The sequence below is a fragment of the Lithobates pipiens genome, unplaced genomic scaffold, assembly GCF_037356315.1.
Source record: "Lithobates pipiens isolate NorthernLeopardFrog02 unplaced genomic scaffold, aLitPip1_a1.2 Scaffold_18, whole genome shotgun sequence".
Lineage (NCBI taxonomy): Eukaryota > Metazoa > Chordata > Amphibia > Anura > Ranidae > Lithobates > Lithobates pipiens.
In genome coordinates this window covers 481,939,845-481,957,655 of record NW_027507758.1, presented here as the reverse complement: position 1 = coordinate 481,957,655, position 17,811 = coordinate 481,939,845, and the positions used below count along the sequence as shown (strand labels likewise).

The 17,811-nt window shown below is 42.9% G+C and overlaps 1 protein-coding gene across 1 annotated transcript in view; it reads left to right on the top strand.

Moving 5' to 3' along the window:
- The window catches only part of PROC (protein C, inactivator of coagulation factors Va and VIIIa), a 106,437-nt gene extending 89,426 nt beyond the window's left edge, over window positions 1-17,011 (top strand). Inside the window, exons 8-9 of the mRNA XM_077488418.1 lie at window positions 14,321-14,444; window positions 16,277-17,011. Of these exons, the coding sequence (XP_077344544.1) occupies window positions 14,321-14,444; window positions 16,277-16,875 (723 nt within the window). The 3' untranslated portion in view covers window positions 16,876-17,011. The remainder of the gene's footprint in view (window positions 1-14,320; window positions 14,445-16,276) is intronic.
- Window positions 17,012-17,811: the final 800 nt, after the last annotated feature.

Below are 17,811 nucleotides of genomic sequence, written 5' to 3'. Positions count from 1 at the left end.
TGCTCTCTCTATCTCGGTGCTGGTGTCGGTGCTCTCTCTATCTCGGTGCTGGTGTCGGTGCTCTCTATCTCGGTGCTGGTGTCGGTGCTCTCTATCTCGGTGCTGGTGTCGGTGCTCTCTATCTCGGTGCTGGTGTCGGTGCTCTCTCTCTATCTCGGTGCTGGTGTCGGTGCTCTCTATCTCGGTGCTGGTGTCGGTTGCTCTCTATCTCGGTGCTGGTGTCGGTTGCTCTCTATCTCGGTGCTGGTGTCAGTGCTCTCTATCACGGTGCTGGTGTCAGTGCTCTCTATCACGGTGCTGGTGTCAGTGCTCAGTCTCTATTGCAGTGCTGGTTTCAGACAGTGAGGGAGATAGCAGCGAGGAAGCCAATCAGCAGGCAGTGCCAGCACCATGGCAGAGGATCAGCACTGGACTGGCACCTCCGGAACACTGCAGTGGAGCCCTGCATAGGTGGGGGTAAGGGCCGGGCAGAGGGAGGGGCTCAAGCACAGGTTGGCACACTGGGACACTGGCACAGGACTGTGCTGCCCTGTCTGTGGCACTGATCATCTCCTGCACCCCCTTCATAGCCTGCCCTGACCTTGCCTCTCCTCCATGGCCTTCATGCGCTCCGGATTTGTCAAAATTTCACAGATAAAAGAAGAATGCTTGTCGTTCCCAGATTCACTTAATACTTTTGTTATGTCAGTGTCCATGTTGTGGGACTATGTGTGCACAGCTAGTAAGTATTTTGTGGCTGAAAATATGACCTGTGGGGTTTTTAAGGTTCGTCTGCCATTAAATTCATTGGGGTCTGCCGCAAACTTTGCGGTTCGCAAACTTTTGCCCACGTTTGCGGTTCGCGTTCGCAAAACGTCCCGTCAGATGTTCGTCCATCACTAATTCTAAGGCCATACCCTTGCGTAACACCTCCTCTAAGGTTATCACCAAGGAGTTTTACAAAATCTACCATCTCTATACCTCTGTCTACCACCCCCAAATGGATGGTATTGTGGAAAAATTTCATAAAGCTTTTAAAAGTATGCTGAAAAAGGTGGTCAACAATGATCTAAGAAATTGGGATTTGTTGCTACCATATCTCATGTTTGCCATACAAGACAGCTCTCATGATTGGCTGGCAACCATTCAAGGGTATTCCCTGTATCGCAAGGAGAGAGAGGGTAAAATATGTGGAGGGGTATGCCTATATATCAAGAATAATGTACAAGTGAATGTGAGAGATGACATTAATAAGGGAGCTAGGGAAGAGGTGGAATCCTTATGGGTAGAGCTCCAAAGGAATGAAGCTAAGGGAAAAATAATACTAGGAGTATGCTATAGGCCCCTAACCTGAGAGAGACGGACCTCCTATCACTATTTGGATTAGCAGCAAGGATGGGAAGTGTTATCATAATGGGTAATTTTAATTATCCAGACATAGACTGGGTGGAGGGAACCACGCCTTCATCTAATGCTCGGTAGTTCCTAAATGTCTTGCAGGACAATTTCATGGGTCAGATGGTAGACACACCAACTAAAAACAAGATCTTGTACTAGATCTACTGATTAACAACAATACAGACCCGATCACAAATGTGGAAATATAGGGCAATTTAGGAAACAGCGATCACAGGTCAACTGGCTTCAGTATACATCACACAAATAGGAAACACAAGTGAAACACAAAGACACTGAATTGCAAAAGAGCTAATTTCGCTAAAAACTACGAACCTTGCTAGAAGATATATACTGGGATAAAATCTTAGAAACAAAGAGGAGAGGGGTTTGCTAATAATAAAATATATTAAATAATGGCATTAGCCAGTGCATCCCATTGGGAAATACATTTAAAAGAGCGAACAAAAGTCCTGGATGGCTTATCTTTAATGTAAAAATGCATATAAAAGCAAAGGAGAAGGCCTTCAAAAAATACAAGATTGAGGGATCATCATCAGCAGTCGGATTTCAAAAATCCCAAGAAATTTTAAGTATATAAACAGTATATAAACAGTAAAAAAGGGAGGGCAGACCATATTGGCCCCATAAAGAATGAGGAAGGACATCTAGTTACAAAGGATGGGAAGATGGGGAAGGTATTGCATTTATTCTTCTCAGTCTTCACAAGGGAATTGAGGGGAGCTTCAATAACCAAAACTGCAATGTTTGTCCTTGTGAAACATCACAGGAAGCACCCTCATGTCTAACAGAGGACAGAATTAGAAACAGACTTAGGAAACTTAACATTAATCTATTTAAAAAAGGTCCAAAATACATCCCTGGGAATTACAGACCAGTTAGCCTAACATCAATAGTATGCAAGCTCTAGGAAGGGATGATAAGGGACTATATACAAGATTTTAGTAACAAAAATGGTATCCTTAGCAGTAATCAGCATGGATTCACAAAGAATCGTTCTTGCTAAACCAATCTATTAACCTTCTATGAGGAGCTGAGCTGGCATCTAGATAAAGGAAGGCCCTTAGATGTGGTGTATTTGGATTTTGCAAAAGCATTTGACACAGTTCCCCATAAATGTTTACTGTACAAAGTAATGTCCTTTGGCATGGATCCTAGGTTGAGTACATGGATTAAAAACTGGCTACAAAAACAAATTCAGAGGGTGGTGATAAATAGGAAATACTCTGGTCAGGGGTGGGGTTCCCCCAGGGTTCTGTGCTGGGACCAATCCTGTTTAATTTGTTCATAAATGACCTGGAGGATGGGGTAAATGGCTCAATCTCTCTATTTGTGGACGGCACTAAGCTGAGTGGGGCAATAACTTCTCAGCAGGATGTGGAAACCTTGAAAGAAGATCTGAACAAATTAATGTGGTGGGCAACTACATGGCAAATGAGGTTTAATTTAGAAAAATGTAAAATAATGCATTTGGTTGGCAAAAATATGAATGCAATCTACTCACTAGAGGATAAACCTTTGGCGGAATGTAGGTTGGAAAAGGACCTAGTAATAGATGCAATGCCAAGCTGCTGCTAGCAAACCAAACAGAATATTGGTATGCATTAAAAAGGGGATTAACTCCAGGGATAAAGCAATAATTCAGCCACTCTACAAGACTTTGGTCAGCCTCACCTGGAGTATGCTGTCCAGTTCTGGGCGCCAGTCCTCAGGAAAGATGTACTGGAAATGGAATGAGTACAAAGAAGTGCAACAAAGCTAATAGTCTGGAGAATATTAGTTATGAACAAAGTTTGCAAGCACTGAACTTATTCTCTCTGGAGAAGAGACACTTGAGAGGGGATATGATTTCAATTTACAAATACCATATTGGTGACCCCACAATAGGGATAAAACTTTTTTGTGGAAGGGAGTTTAATAAGACACGTGACCACTCACTAAAATTAGAAGAAAAGAGGTTTAATCTTAAACTGCGTAGAGAGTTCTTTACTCTGTGAGTGGCAAGGATGTAACTAGGAGAGGTTCTGCAGGCATCCACAGGCTATTCTCCTTTGAGCTTTTTTATGGTAGACATCCCAGGGGGGCTTCTAGATGTCAAAAATTAAATGAGTAGCGCTCTGACCGAAAAAATGTAAGATTGTATGTGTCACCATATATGTCTTAAATTAAATGTGAAAAAAGTACATTTCCCGGTGATACTTGAACGTGAAGCCAGGTACTAACTATTAAATAGAATGCAGTATAAGTTAATATAAGTGAAACAATAATAATAAGTGAGAAAATTAATGAATAGTCCTTCACAGACTATTCTCAGAGGGTATTGCCTAGTGATACTTAGACATGAAACCAGGTTTAGACTCTTAGATAAAAATGTAAAAAATATATTAACTTTAAATTAAATACTAGTGAAATTAAATATGAGTGAAAAAATATATGAATTAAACAAATGGATAATCCTTCACAGATTATTCTCAAAGAATGTGCAAGTGCTAAAATGAGTCCCAAAATGTGAAATCCAAATTAATTTGCAGAAGGAAGAACTTCCAAAGGTGTACTCTTCATACATGCATCACCACCGCCACCGTGAGAATGGGGGAGGCTTACCGGAAGACTTGAACCTTGCTAGGCATACGCCCCCCAAGTCTTGTAGGCTTATATATGGAATTCAATAGGTGTAGATATTCAGTGAACTCAACTTGCACCGTCGCATCAGTTGGACGAAAACCTCATTAATATCCAGTGAGAGATGGGGTAATGGTATTGTGCATGCAACCACAAAGATAAAAACCCCACATGGCATAATACTGTCACGGAATGCACTTTATTAAATAAGCGTATAAAGGAAAACTCACATTTTGTAGATATCAAAACGGCATGTACATGAATAGAAGATAAGCGATGTCTGCGAAGAGGTCCACCCAACGCATTTCAACTACAGAGTCGTCATCTGGGGTGTGGACCTTCTCTTCCAGCATCGCATGGCTGCTGGATGTCGCCAAAGAAATGTGGGAAGGAGAGGCCACTCCATATAGAAGCATATCTCCTTGATTCAGGATCGAATTGCAGTTGTCCTGCTCCTGGTAAGAGAACATATGTAGCAAGCCCAGGAGACCCAGAGGGAGGGTGTATGATCAGGGAGCCAAGGTCCATACTTTTAGCCCTGGGGACAGAGTGTTGGTACTGGTTCCCAAGGTTTAAAGTAAGTTCCTAGCCAAGTGGCAGGGTCCCTTTGAGGTTGTGTAAAGGGTAGGGAAGGTAAACTACAAATTCTACCAACCAGGGAAAAGGAAACAACAAATTTATCATGTGAATCTCTTAAAGCCCTGGGAGGACAGAGAGACTTTATTTATCCCTGCTGCCAACAGACTGGGTACCGGTGACACCTGACATCCTCATAACGGATTCCCTATTCTTGGCACAGCAAAGTGATGTTAGGGGGTTTGTGTACAAAAATAGAGACTTTTTCTTCCCCTTACCCAGACTAATCAATGTGATCCAGCATGATATAGTGACGGAACCAGGGGTTTGTGTAAATATGAAGCCATATAGAATCCCAGAGGCCAGGCGTGAGGTAGCCACGAAGGAAATCAAAAATATGTTAGAGTTGGATGTGATAGAAGAGTCCCACAGTGATTTGGACGAGCCCCATAGTGCTGGTCCCAAAACCCGATGGCACCATGAGGTTTTGTAATGACTTTAGGAAACTCAACAATGTGTCTATGTTTGATGCATACCCGATGCCTAGGGTTGACAAACGCGTGGACAGGTTGGGACAGGCCCGCTACATAACAACCCTAAACTTAACGAAAGGCTATTGGCAAATACCCCTAACTGAATCAGCCAAGCAGAAGACTGCCTTTTTCACTCCTGAGGGCTCATTTCAGTACAAGCAGATGCATTTTGGTCTGCATGGGGCCCCTGCATCATTCCAACAAAGGATGGACAAAACTTTGAGACCACATCGCTTATTTGGACAATGTGGTCACCCACAGCAAAGAACCGATGAAACCCACACACGATTGAATGGATTCGTTCCGTCGGACCTTTGCTGTCAAAGTCTGGTCGTGTATACACGGCATTAGTTGTGGTCCGGATGTTGTGGTCCACTTGTGTCCACGCTCAGGTGGAATATTTGAAAGAAATTTACTTTTTATATCCACTGTATGTGTGTGTGTGTATATATGTAAATACCCATAGTGCATCCAGAAAGTATTCACAATGCTTCCCTTTTTCCACATTTTGTTATGTTTCAACCTTATTCCAACCTTATTCCAAAATGGATTCATTATTTTCCTCAAAATTCTACAAACATTACTTTCTAATGACAACGTGAAATAAATTTGAAATCTTTGCAAATGTTTTAAAGATAAAAAACGAAAAAAATTACATGTACATAAGTATTCACAGCCTTTACTCAATATTTTGTGGAAAGCCCTTAGGCACCAATTATAGTCTCAATTCTTTTTGAGTATGATGCTTCAAACTTGGCACACCTATTTTTGGGCAGTTTTCCCATTCTTCTTTGCAGGACCTATCAAGTGCTATCAAGTTGAATGGGTATCGTCGGTGCAGAGACATTTTCATATCTCTTCAGAGATGTTCAATCGGGTTCAAGTGTGGGCTCTGGCTGAGTCACTCAAGGACATTCACAGACATTTAAAGTCCCATGGCCACTCCTTTGTTATCTTGGTTGTGTGCTTAGGGTCATTTTCCTGTTGGAAGATTAATCTTCTCCCCAGTCTGAGGTCCGGAGCGCTCTGTAGCAGGTTTTCATCAAGGATGTCTCTATACATTGCCTCATTCATCTTTCCCTCTATCCTGACTAGTCTTCCAGTTTCTGCTGCAGAAAAGCATCACCACAGCATAATTCTGCCACCACAATGCTTTACTGTAGGGATGGTATTAGCCAGGTGATGAGCGGTGCCTGGTTTCCTCCAGACATGATACTAGCCATTAAGGCCAAAGTGTTCAATCTTTGTTTCATCAGACTAGAGAATTTTTTGTTTCTCATGGTCTGAGAGTCCTTCAGGTGCCTTTTGACAAATTCCAGGTGGGCTGTCATGTACTTTTTGCTGGCTTCCGTCTGGCCACTCTACCATGCAGGCATGATTTGTGGAGTGCTGCAGAGATGGTTGTTCTTCTGGAAGGTTCTCCTGTCTCCACAGAGAAATGCTGGAACTCTGTCAGAGTGACCATCGGGTTCTTGGTCACCTCCCTAACTAAGGCCCTTCTCCCCCAATCGCTCAGTTTTGCCCGCTCAAGGAAGAGTCCTGGTGGTTCCAAACTTTTTCCATTTATGGATGATGGAGGGGCACTGTGCTCAATGCTGCAAAAAAATTCTGTGCCTTTCCCCAGATCTGTACCCCGATACAATCCTGTCTCAGAGGTCTACAGACAATTTCTTGGTCTTCATGGCTTGGTTTGTGCTCTGAAATGCACTGTTAACTGTGAAACCTTTATATAGACAGGTTTGTGCCTTTCCAAATCATGTCCAATCAACTAAATTTACCAGATGTAGCGCCGGGCTCCTGAAGAGCATACGCTATGTGTTTTTCAAAACTTAACTTTGCCCAAACCACAGTTTGGTTTGGGTCTATTTGCCTAAATTTGACTTCTGTGTCAGTCTGACTGGGCTGTGAGATGTTCAGCCTGGCCACAGGGGGCGCTGTCTCTTGTGGCAGGCGGGGAACTATGGTCTGGTCAGGCGCTTAAGTTACTCTTGTTTGGAGTCAGGTCAATGGGAGTGGCCATCTTGCTGTTCTCTCTGGGAGAGGGTATTTAAGACACGGACGTCATGTGGTTATGGGTTCCGGTCCAGTATGAAGTGTTGAGTACTTGGTCCTGGTCCTCCTGACCAGCCCCCAGGAAGGCTATGGCCTGGGGTGTGGATCCACCTGACTCTGATGTCTTGGAGCTGGCTATCCAGAGGCAGAGAAACTAAAGAAGGATTCTGAGGTGGTTGGGTGCTGTCTCCATTTTGGGAGAGACCCATTGAACTTCAAGCATTCCAGGGGAGGACTCTTTAGAAGATATCCACGTGTGAGTTTGGTTTTCTTAACAAGAGCCTGGAAGGGCTGAAGTAACTGAGAGAATCTGGTCTTGTGGATATCACCAAGCTGGCTGAAAGATCCAGTTATCCTACAAGTGTTTTACAGCTTAGTTTCCTGTGTGTTCTGCAACAACGTCGGTGATGGAGACTTTGTTCCTGAGTAAGCACCTTGTTGGCTGCTAGGCCTTGTGCGAGAGGGACTGTCCAACCTGATTGTTCATCCAGCTGCGAATGGCTATTCCCTGGATGCAGTCAAAGTAAGCAAGCTCTTTAACGTTTTTGACTTTGACATTGAGAGTACCTGAACTTTCCTTTCCAACCTTCTGATCCCAAGTTAAAAGATTGTTCAATGGTTGAAGTTTGCAAATAAAATCCATTCAACTGGATCTATTGTCAGTCTCAAGTTACTGGGTCACCTACCACGGGACATCCCCTAAACGTGCCACAAGAAGAAGTGGAAGGTAACGGTAAGCCCGAAAATAACCAGCAGCTCCTTCGGGGGTTAGTGCTACACAGATATGGACTCCAATCAAGTTGTAGAAACATCTCAATCAGTGGCGTTGTTAGGGAGTGACTTTTGGGGCTATAGCCCGAATCTGGGGCCTCAGACTCTGCAGGAGTCCCCAAGGGGAAGAGCTTACCGTTTACCTCAGCTTGGCTTGTTCTTCCATGTCTAGGGGTTCCCAGGGTTAGTACCCAATGACTTTGGACGCTGACACCATAAAAGTCCTTTAGAAAGGTTTTTATTTGCAGGGGTAACATCCAACAAACACAGTCTCATATGGGAACAGAGGGCAAGGGTGAATAAACTCAGGCACCTTGAACTGCTAATCTTTAGAAAGTCTCTAATACAACCCAGAGAGTAGCCACAGTGATTTAAGTAACTCAGTTAAAATAAACAGAGTTACTTAACGCAGTTACTTTAGAGGGTAACGAGTAATCTAACTGATTACTCTTCCCCTCATGGTAACTCAGTTCCCATTACTTGGGCGGCGTTAACGCAATTACATCTACTGCCCCGGAGGCATTAAAGTAAGTGACTGTCTGACAATTCGAATTGCAGTGCAATCGATCCATCCCAAGTCCTCCACCACCTCTGCTTCTTTCTGATCCTATCCCTACCCACCCACCATCACTTCTACAACAGAGGTGATGGGGGGGATACGGTAGGGATGAGATCGGTGGTGGGGGATGGGATCAGTAAGAGGCAGAGGTGGTGGTGGGAGAGGATGGCACCACCACTGCTGCCACCCCCCCAGTGCCACCGCTGCCACCCCCCCAAGTACTGTACACCACCACCACTGCCACCCCCCCCCCCCAAGTACACCACTGCCACCCCTCAAGTACCACTGCTGCCACCCCCTCAAGTACCATCGCTGCCACCCCCGTCACAGTTACTTTTCTGAGTAACTAATTACTTTTCCAATGTAGTAACCGAGTTACTAATGCAATAACTTTTTGGGAGAAGTAATTTGCAACTTAACTAATTACTTTTTTGAAGTAAGATGACCAACACTGTGTAGCCACTCGCAGCTGGGCACTTCAAAGCTGAACAAATCTCTAGCCAGAGATTATGGCAGTCAGCACTTTAATTCAGAACTTGCAAAGTCTCTGACCTTGGATAAACTTGCAACCGAAAGTGAGTAGGAACCTTTCCTCAGTACCTGGAATGTTCTCCGTCTCCTTTGGCAGTACTAGAAAACGTGGATTCGTCAGTGTCCTTAACAACCCAGCAACCAGCCACTTCTTGGGATGCCAGCTTGTTGGCCCTCCTACGAAGAGTCCTCCCCCAGTCTCTTACACGAGCTGCGGTGCCCCTCCAAGTTGAGAGCACACCCGGACGCCTTGAATCCTCCTTCAGTTACTGCACCTCGGACCAGCCGGTTCCGAAACTTGGGAACAGAGGGATCCTTACCCCAGACCATGAGAGTCTAATGGGGTCAGTCAAATGGACCATGTTGCGGGGCTACCCCGGTCCAGACTCAGGAACGGGCAGCTCTGCCCTCACGAACGAACCCCAAACACGTGATTTCAACATCTTAAGTACCTTTCCCCAGACTCCTCAGCGGGGCCAGACGCACCCACTGATTGGCTCCGAGGAACGCCGATACCCAAAGCGTCCGACCAGGCCTGGTTCTGGGCCTGTCATGTGCACCTAACTGTACACATGACCAGGCAGAACTCTAACACAGCCCAGCCAAACTGATGTCAAAGTTAAACCTACACAAATACCCCTCAGAACCCCTTTTACTGTTCTGAGAAAAAAAATAATAATTTGTAAATAGCGGACACCTTGTCCAAAGTGTCGCCGCTACATTACTGTATATACATGTGTATACCCACCCAAGTCTATGACTTTCTTTACTACACTGCTATGGGCTCTAGCCCAAGATCTTTTGTAGACCTAGCAATGCCCCTGATCTCAAGGATGATCAGTGGAAATACGATGCACCAAGTTTTTTTTGTTTTTTTAAAATAAATTTGTAAAGATTTCAAACTTCTTTCACATTGTCAGGGCGGCACAGTGGTGTAGTGGTTAGCACTCTCACCTAGCAGTAAGAAGGGTCACTGGTTCATATCCCAACCATGACACTACCTGCCTGGAGGTTGCATGTTCTCCCTGTGCCTGCGTGGGTTTCCTCCAGGTACTCCGGTTTCCTCCCACACTCCAAAGACATGCAGGTAGGTTAATTGGCTTCTGTCCAAAATTGACCCTAGTATATGAATGGGGACCTTGGATTGTGGGCTCCCTGAGGGGAGAAACTGATGTGAGTGTGCAATGTACAGGGATAGGGACAATTGTAGACACTCAGGTTGAACTGGATGGACTGGTGTCTTTATTCAACCTTACTAACTATGTAACTATGTAACTATTATGGGGTATTGTTTGTAGAATTTTGAGGAAAATAATGAATTTAATCCATTTTGGAATAAGGCTGTAACATAACAAAATGTGGAAAAAGTGAAGCGCTCTGAATACTTTCCAGATGCACTGTATATATATAATATATTGTTTATATTGTTATTGGAAGTTATTTGATGGATTGTTTGTATATTTATTCCTTCTGGATGTTTGAGGTGCCCAACGTTTTATTTAGGACACATTTCATCTCACTGGATAGGACAGCACAAGGTAAAATAGAAGGTCAGTGGCACTGATATGCACCCATAGACCACTTTTTAGTGCTGGCCCATGAATTCAGATCTTTAGGACTGCAAAGCTTTTAAAAAATAAATGTGAGTAATATCCTTATAATGAGATTAGTTTAGTGGTATCCTTGCCAGAAAAAAATGGGATCAGTCTAGTGGCATTGCAAAGCCCTTTAACTGTATATTGGGCACGTGCCTGGGGTTGTCTTGCAGGCTGCCTGGGTTTCTTAGACACTAAGCAGTGTCATTGGGAGGACTGATACACCAGTTGCTTTTATCTAGGGGAGTTAAGCCGCACTGTAAGAACAGTGACACATGGGGGAGTATTCAATTTGTCTCTATTTTGTTTCAACTGGCATTCAGAATATTAATTTTCTAAACTGTGTGGAAAAAAATGAAAGTTAGAAGCTGATTGGTTTTTAAGGGCAGTGGCACCCGTTAAGATTAATCTGAGAGTCTTTTTATTAATTCCTACCATTATCTCCCATTTAACCTCTAGTGTCTGACCAGTATTTTACCACTCTGTACAGTAAAAATTTTGACTTGCTGGCAATATTATTAGGAAAATAATACTTAAAAATATGGTAAGGCTAGTATATTTTCCAGAAAAAATAGCAAATCTACCAGTGTCAGACTTGAAATTCATTAGATGCGTCATCTCTAACGCTAAAGACTCAAAAGCATGGTGAAGTAGAACAAAGAGTGTGAAGCATGCAGTCAGATTTAAAGCAGAACAAAAAAGGTAAAACTGCTTACATATAGTATCTAACAAAAGTGAGCACACCTCTCACATTTTTGTAAATATTTTATATCTTTTCATGTGACAACACTGAAGAAATGACCCTTTGCTACAATGTAAAGTAGTGAGTGTACAGCTTGCATAACTGTGTAAATTTGCCATCCCCTGAAAATAACTCACAGCCATTAATGTCTAAACCGCTGGCAACAAAAGTGAGTACACCGCTAAGTGAAAATGTCCAAATTGGGCCCAATTAGCCATTTTCCCTCCCTGGTGTCATGTGACTTGTTATGCCGCGTACACACGACTGGAATTTTCGAGGGACTAGGTCCGACGGACTTTCGGCGGATTTCTGTCGGAGTTCTGACAGACTTTCCGAATGAACAGACTTGGCCACACACAATCACACCAAAGTCCGACGGATTTGAACGTCATGACGTACGACCAGACTAGAATAAGGAAGTTCATAGCCAGTAGCGAAGGTCCGATGGAGCCCACACAAGATCGAATTGTCCGACGGACTCTTGCTGTCCAAATGTCCGGTCGTGTGTACGTGGCATTAGTGTTACAAGGTCTCAAGTGTGATTGGGGAGCAAGTGTGTTAAATTTGGTGTGATTTCTCTTACTCTCTCATACTGGTCACTGAAAGTTCAACATGGCACCTCATGGCAAAGAACTCTCTTAGGGTTTGAAAAAAATAATTATTGCTCTACATAAAGATGGCCTAGGCCAGTGATGGTGAACCTTGGCCCCCTAGATGTTTTGGAACTACATTTCCCATGATGCTCATGCACTCTGCAGTTTAGTGGAGCATCATGGGAAATGCAGTTCCAAAACATCTGGGGTGCCAAGGTTCGCCATCACTGGCCTAGGCTATAAGAAGATTGCCAAGACCTTGAAACTGAGCTCCAGCACGGTGGCCAAGACCATACAGCAGTTTAACAGGACAGGTTCCTCTCAGAACAGACCTCGCCATGTTTGACCAAAGAAGTTGAGTGCACATGCTCAGCATCATATCCAGAGGTTGTCTTTGGGAAACAGATGTATGAGTGCTGCCAGCATTGCTGCAGAGGTTGAAGGTGTGGGGGACCAGCCTGTCAGTTCTTAGACGATACACCACACACTGCATCAAATTGGTCTGCATGGCTGTCATCCCAAAAGGAAGCCTCTTCTAAAGATTATGCACAAGAAAGCCCGCAAACAGTTTGTTGAAGACAAGCAGAGTAAGGACATAGATTACTGGAACCATGGCCTGCTGTGGTCTGATGAGACCAAGATAAACTGATTTGGTTCAGATGGTGTTAAGGGTGTGTGGCAGCAACCAGGTAAGGAGTACAAAGAACATACATGAATGTGTCTTGCCTACATTCAAGCATGGTGCTGTGAGTGTCATGGTCTGAGCTCCATGAGTGCTGTCAGCACTGGGGTGCTACAGTTCATTTAGGGAACCATGAATGCCAGCATGTACTGTGACATACTGAAGCATAACATGAGCCCCTCCCTTAGGGGCTGGGCCGCAGGGCAGTATTCCAACATTATAATGACCAAAACACATCACCAAGATGATCACTGCCTTGCTAAAGAAGCTGAGGGTAAAGGTGATGGACTGGCTAAGCATGTCTCCAGACCTAAACCCCATTGAGCATCTGTGAAGCATCCTCAAATAAAAGGTGGAGGAGCGCAAAGTCTCTAACATCCATCAGCTCTGTGATGTCCCCATGGAGGAGTGGAAGATGACTCCAGTGGCAACCTGTGAAGCAACCTGTAAGGTAGTGCTGAAAAATAATGATGGCCACACAAAACATTGACACTTTGGGCCCAATTTGGACATTTTCACTTAGGGGTGTACTCACTTTTGTTGCCAGTGGTTTAGACATTAATCGGTGTGAGTTATTTTGAGGGGACAGCAAATTTACACTGTTATACAAGCTGTACACTCACTACTTTACATTGTAGCAAAGTGTCAATTTTTCAGTGTTGTCACATGAAAAGATATAATAAAATATTTACAAAAATGTGAGGGGTGTACTCACTTTTGTGAGATACTGTAAGTGCCAATGGTCCGACAAACAAAGTTCATTGCCTGCACCAGCATCTTCTCCCGGCTTCTTCCAGCTGCCGGTCTTTGGCCATCTTGATTGGCCAGTGTAGGATGATGTCACTCCCATGAATGCGCAGAAGTGCAGTCATCCCAGCACCCAGGCAGCGTGATGGAATGTAAACTGGCCTGCAGATGTGCAGCTCAGTGTACATTCTGCAATTGTCTAATTTTTTATTTTATTTTTGACCTTTGTTTAGCTTTAAGAGAAAGCAAAAGAGAGAAAGATGCCAACATAGAAGGAAGACAAAAGAAAGAAAAAGAGAAGAGATGGGGGAAGAGAAAAAGCTATCCTCACTATTTGTTACTTGATCTCCAGTAATATTTTCTGAATAAAAAAGGGGCAGCCTAGGACACACCTCCAATGTGCTGCCCATGTGTCTATATCGGAAGTCCAGATTTGATGGATGGGCTTTACTGCACTGTACTTCTCACCACTGTTTGAATATCCACCATTTTATTAACATAGCTCCCAATTTTCCTTAATTTAGAAAGAATGTCCACCTTCCTCTCTTTCCTCCTCAGTTGCCCCTCTTTGTGGTCTGATGTATAAACCTTTTTAAATTTTTTTACTATACTAAACTTTTATCCAACTTAACTATTAATGTACTAATTGTTGCAATATTGACAAAAGGTAATGGTGAAAAGTATTGTAAGTTTACCCAATCATTTTTGAGTACCAGGGAGCTTATTTGGAGTGTAGCCTTTGCCTACTTATTTTTTTCTAAATGGCGTCCCTCTTTCTAATCTCAAAGTCGAAACGTATTCATTAATGTAGATGCTTTTTACTTTCTTCAACAGAGAGTTTATGCTAGTATCTACAATGATTTAGCACTACGGTTGAAATTTGCAACTAAGAAGCACTGTCTGCTTTTTCTTGTGATTTCAGGCTTTACTTGTCCATGTTAAGAAGTTTTTCTGTGGTGGAGTTCTTATTCACCCATACTGGGTCCTCACCGCAGCACACTGCTTCAAAGGGGCTCCAAATAATGCAAAGTACTACGTACGGCTCGGTATGTACCTGTTTATCCTACCTATTTATTTGTATTGTGCTTATAATGCCACATACACACGATCAGACTATCTGGCGGACTTTACAGTGGAGGTCCGAAGGGCCCCCCCCATGTTAAGGGAACACGGCCTGGTACGGCTCAGGAGGTGGGAGGGGGTGCTTGATTGTTCCCACTCCCTTTCCTGACTGGCCGGGCTGCGTGCTCAGATAAGGGTCTGGTATGGACTTTGGGGGGCCCCCCCATGCCATTTTTTTGGCGTAAGGGGTTCCCCTTTAAATCCATACCAGGAGACAGGGCTAGCAAGGTGTCAATCTCACCAAAGGAAGCAGCGATATTAACTTCCTTCACTAGTTCCATCGACCTGAAGTCACGTTAAAATGAACGGACTTTACTCTGTGTGTGGTTCATTTAAAAAGTCCAGTGGACTAGCACACAGGCGGGCGGATTGTCCGCCGGACTGCCGAGTCCAGTGGACAATTTTGAGTCAAGAATCCCGCCGGAGCCCACACATGGACAGATTGTCTGGTGGACTCTGGTCTGCCGGACCAAGTCTGCCGGATAATCCGATCGTGTGTACACGGCATAACTTGTCCAAGAAGTATGGCAACATGCCAACATGCCAGATATGATCTTATGACAATCTGTAGAATTTTAACTTCCCCTCATAAAACAAATTTTTATTAGAACAGCCTCCGTTTAGACCAATTTGACCGATAAAAGAAATGCTATAGAAGATTTTACCTCATTGCTCTGCATTACTGGCTAGATACGGGAGAGTTATTGTTGGTTCTGTACCATACGCCTTGGTTAGGGGTCTGCTGGTTTGTCCGTCCCCTTGACACATTTCCCCTCTCTCCCCATCCTCCCTTTTTTTTTCTTCCCTTTTCACCCTTTCTTTTGATTAAATCCATAAAAAAAATTAGATGGCATTGGGAAACAGACTCTGGTTGGCAGCAGGCCTTAGAGGTCTTATATACATATTTGGCTGCAAGTCTTAATCTTTATTTTGATTTCCTTGCATTTTGTTCTGTATATCCAACGGGAGGTCGCTGGCCTTTACAATATAATTGTAAGGCAGGCAATACACCATGAGTTACAGGAAAGAAAGTCACACGATTCCCCCATCAACACAGGCAGTGTTGACAGGGTAATCAGCAATTGTCTTCTGGCAGGGGTGAGTGGTGGAAGCCATCCCCACTGGGAGAAGACAGTGATTATCACTAGCAGGTATAGCAGCCGCTAGCTATAATCACAAGAGAATTCAGCAGGCTGCTTGTACCCAAATTTCTTGCTCGATCAACTTGGTACATTCAGCCTGCCCATTAACAGTTTGAATCTCGGCCAGATTTGAAACATGTATGGCTGGCCTAACAGTCGTTGGGTTGGATTTGTCAAACTATGTATTTAAAAAAATAAAAATAAAATAAAGAATTTTCCCTGTTATTGCTTTAGAGCACATTGAATTTGAAATTATTAAAAGATGAAGAATATTTTGTCATTAAACCACTTCACTAATTTTTACAAACTTAGTGCATACAAAATAAACTGACCCAGAGATATTGTTAAAACTGTTATACTTCAGTTTTTTGCTAGTGGACTCTCTATTCAAAAGTATCAGCTAAAATAATTTAAATCTTGAAAAGATTTACATCATTTACTTGTGGGTACTTTTTAACACAACTGTGGCCTTCCTTTAAAGACTGGAAATAAAAAAAAATATTTCTGTATTTAAATTGTTGTAGTCATTATTACGGTATCATAGCTATATACCAGCTAAAAAGGTTATTTCTAATATCTACCCTCTCTTATTCTTGAAAAACATTTTATTACAGGTGAATATGACCGCCGGATTCTGGAAGACACAGAGCAGCAAATTGCAGTCACCAAGGTCATCCTTCATCCCAAATATGACGCTGCGGCAGTCAATAATGACATTGCTCTTATGCGTCTTAACCAGGCAGCTGTGTATGACAAATATGTGCTGCCCATTTGTCTACCAAGCTATGGACTTGCTGAAACAAACCTGACAGTAGAGGGCACAGAGACAATTGTAACTGGCTGGGGGTACCAGGATCAAACCTTTCGCAACCGCACGATGGTCCTTAGCTACATACAGGTCCCTATAGTCTCCCAAAAAAACTGTTCGGAAGTTATGCGTGGCAGAATAACAGATAATATGCTATGTGCAGGAACCCTGGGAGACAATAAGGATGCATGCACTGGGGATAGTGGGGGGCCCATGGTGACTAGATTTGGTGATACCTGGTTCCTTACTGGGCTTGTGAGTTGGGGAGAGGGTTGTGGACGGCTGAATAATTTTGGAGTCTACACTAAAGTTCATTATTACCTCGAATGGATCGGTCAGACAATGGCAACCTATGAGACCCAGTTAAAAAAAGTGAAGCCGAATCCAAAAGAGTCGCAAAAATAAAACGGAAAGATAATCGTCTATTAGAAAACAACTACTACAACCCATCTAAAGCCAAGTGCGATAATTTCCATGAAAAATATTGTTTTAACTATTCGCCAGCATTTTATAAAGAAATGCAATAAAGATCATAACCAAATGCCATACTTTTTCTTTATTATTGTAAAAGAATAGAGACTTGGGTGCCAATAATTGTTAAATGGCCTTTATTCACATATCAGTGTTATGTCTGTTTAACCCTTACTTGCCATCAATTAATGGTGAAGGTGTTTTTGTAATGTCCTTATAAATTTTTAGTTATACTTTTTGATTTGATAGCCTATTTTTAGCCTAAATCACAAGTAGAAAAAAAAAGGCAAAACACTCTACTAAATGTGAGTTGTGTCCCTCGTGCTGATGTTTATGTTTGTATTTTAGGCTAAACTTAGGGTTTAATATTTATCATGTATATGAAACTTATTAAAATAGTGAAAAAAGGGGGGGAAAAGAGGGGAAGGAATAGAGAGAGGGGTGTAGAGGAAGTAGGTGATGGAGGGGCGAATAGGCAAGGGGACAAGGGGGTTGCAGATGGAAGAATACTAGAAAGAAAATAGAAATATGGATAGTGACTCAATGTAAACAGTGCCTTTAAACTAGTAAAGTGCGTGATAGGCTAAATAAATAAAAAAATGTTAAAATCAATCATAAGTAAATGCCTAAGCACATAAATAATAAAATCCAAAAGCTGTGCAAAACTGCAATATAATGTGCCAAGTGAATATATAAATTAAGTGACAGTCCAAGGTATGTAACCAAATTTCAACAATCTGCATACACTCACATAAGCACAATACCATGTGGCATGCCAAGTGAAAAAGAAAACAAATCTCAATAAATCCAATAAAAACACAAAATTAGTATTCCATGCAGTGCATTACATTGTGCAAATTATGCTAGCAG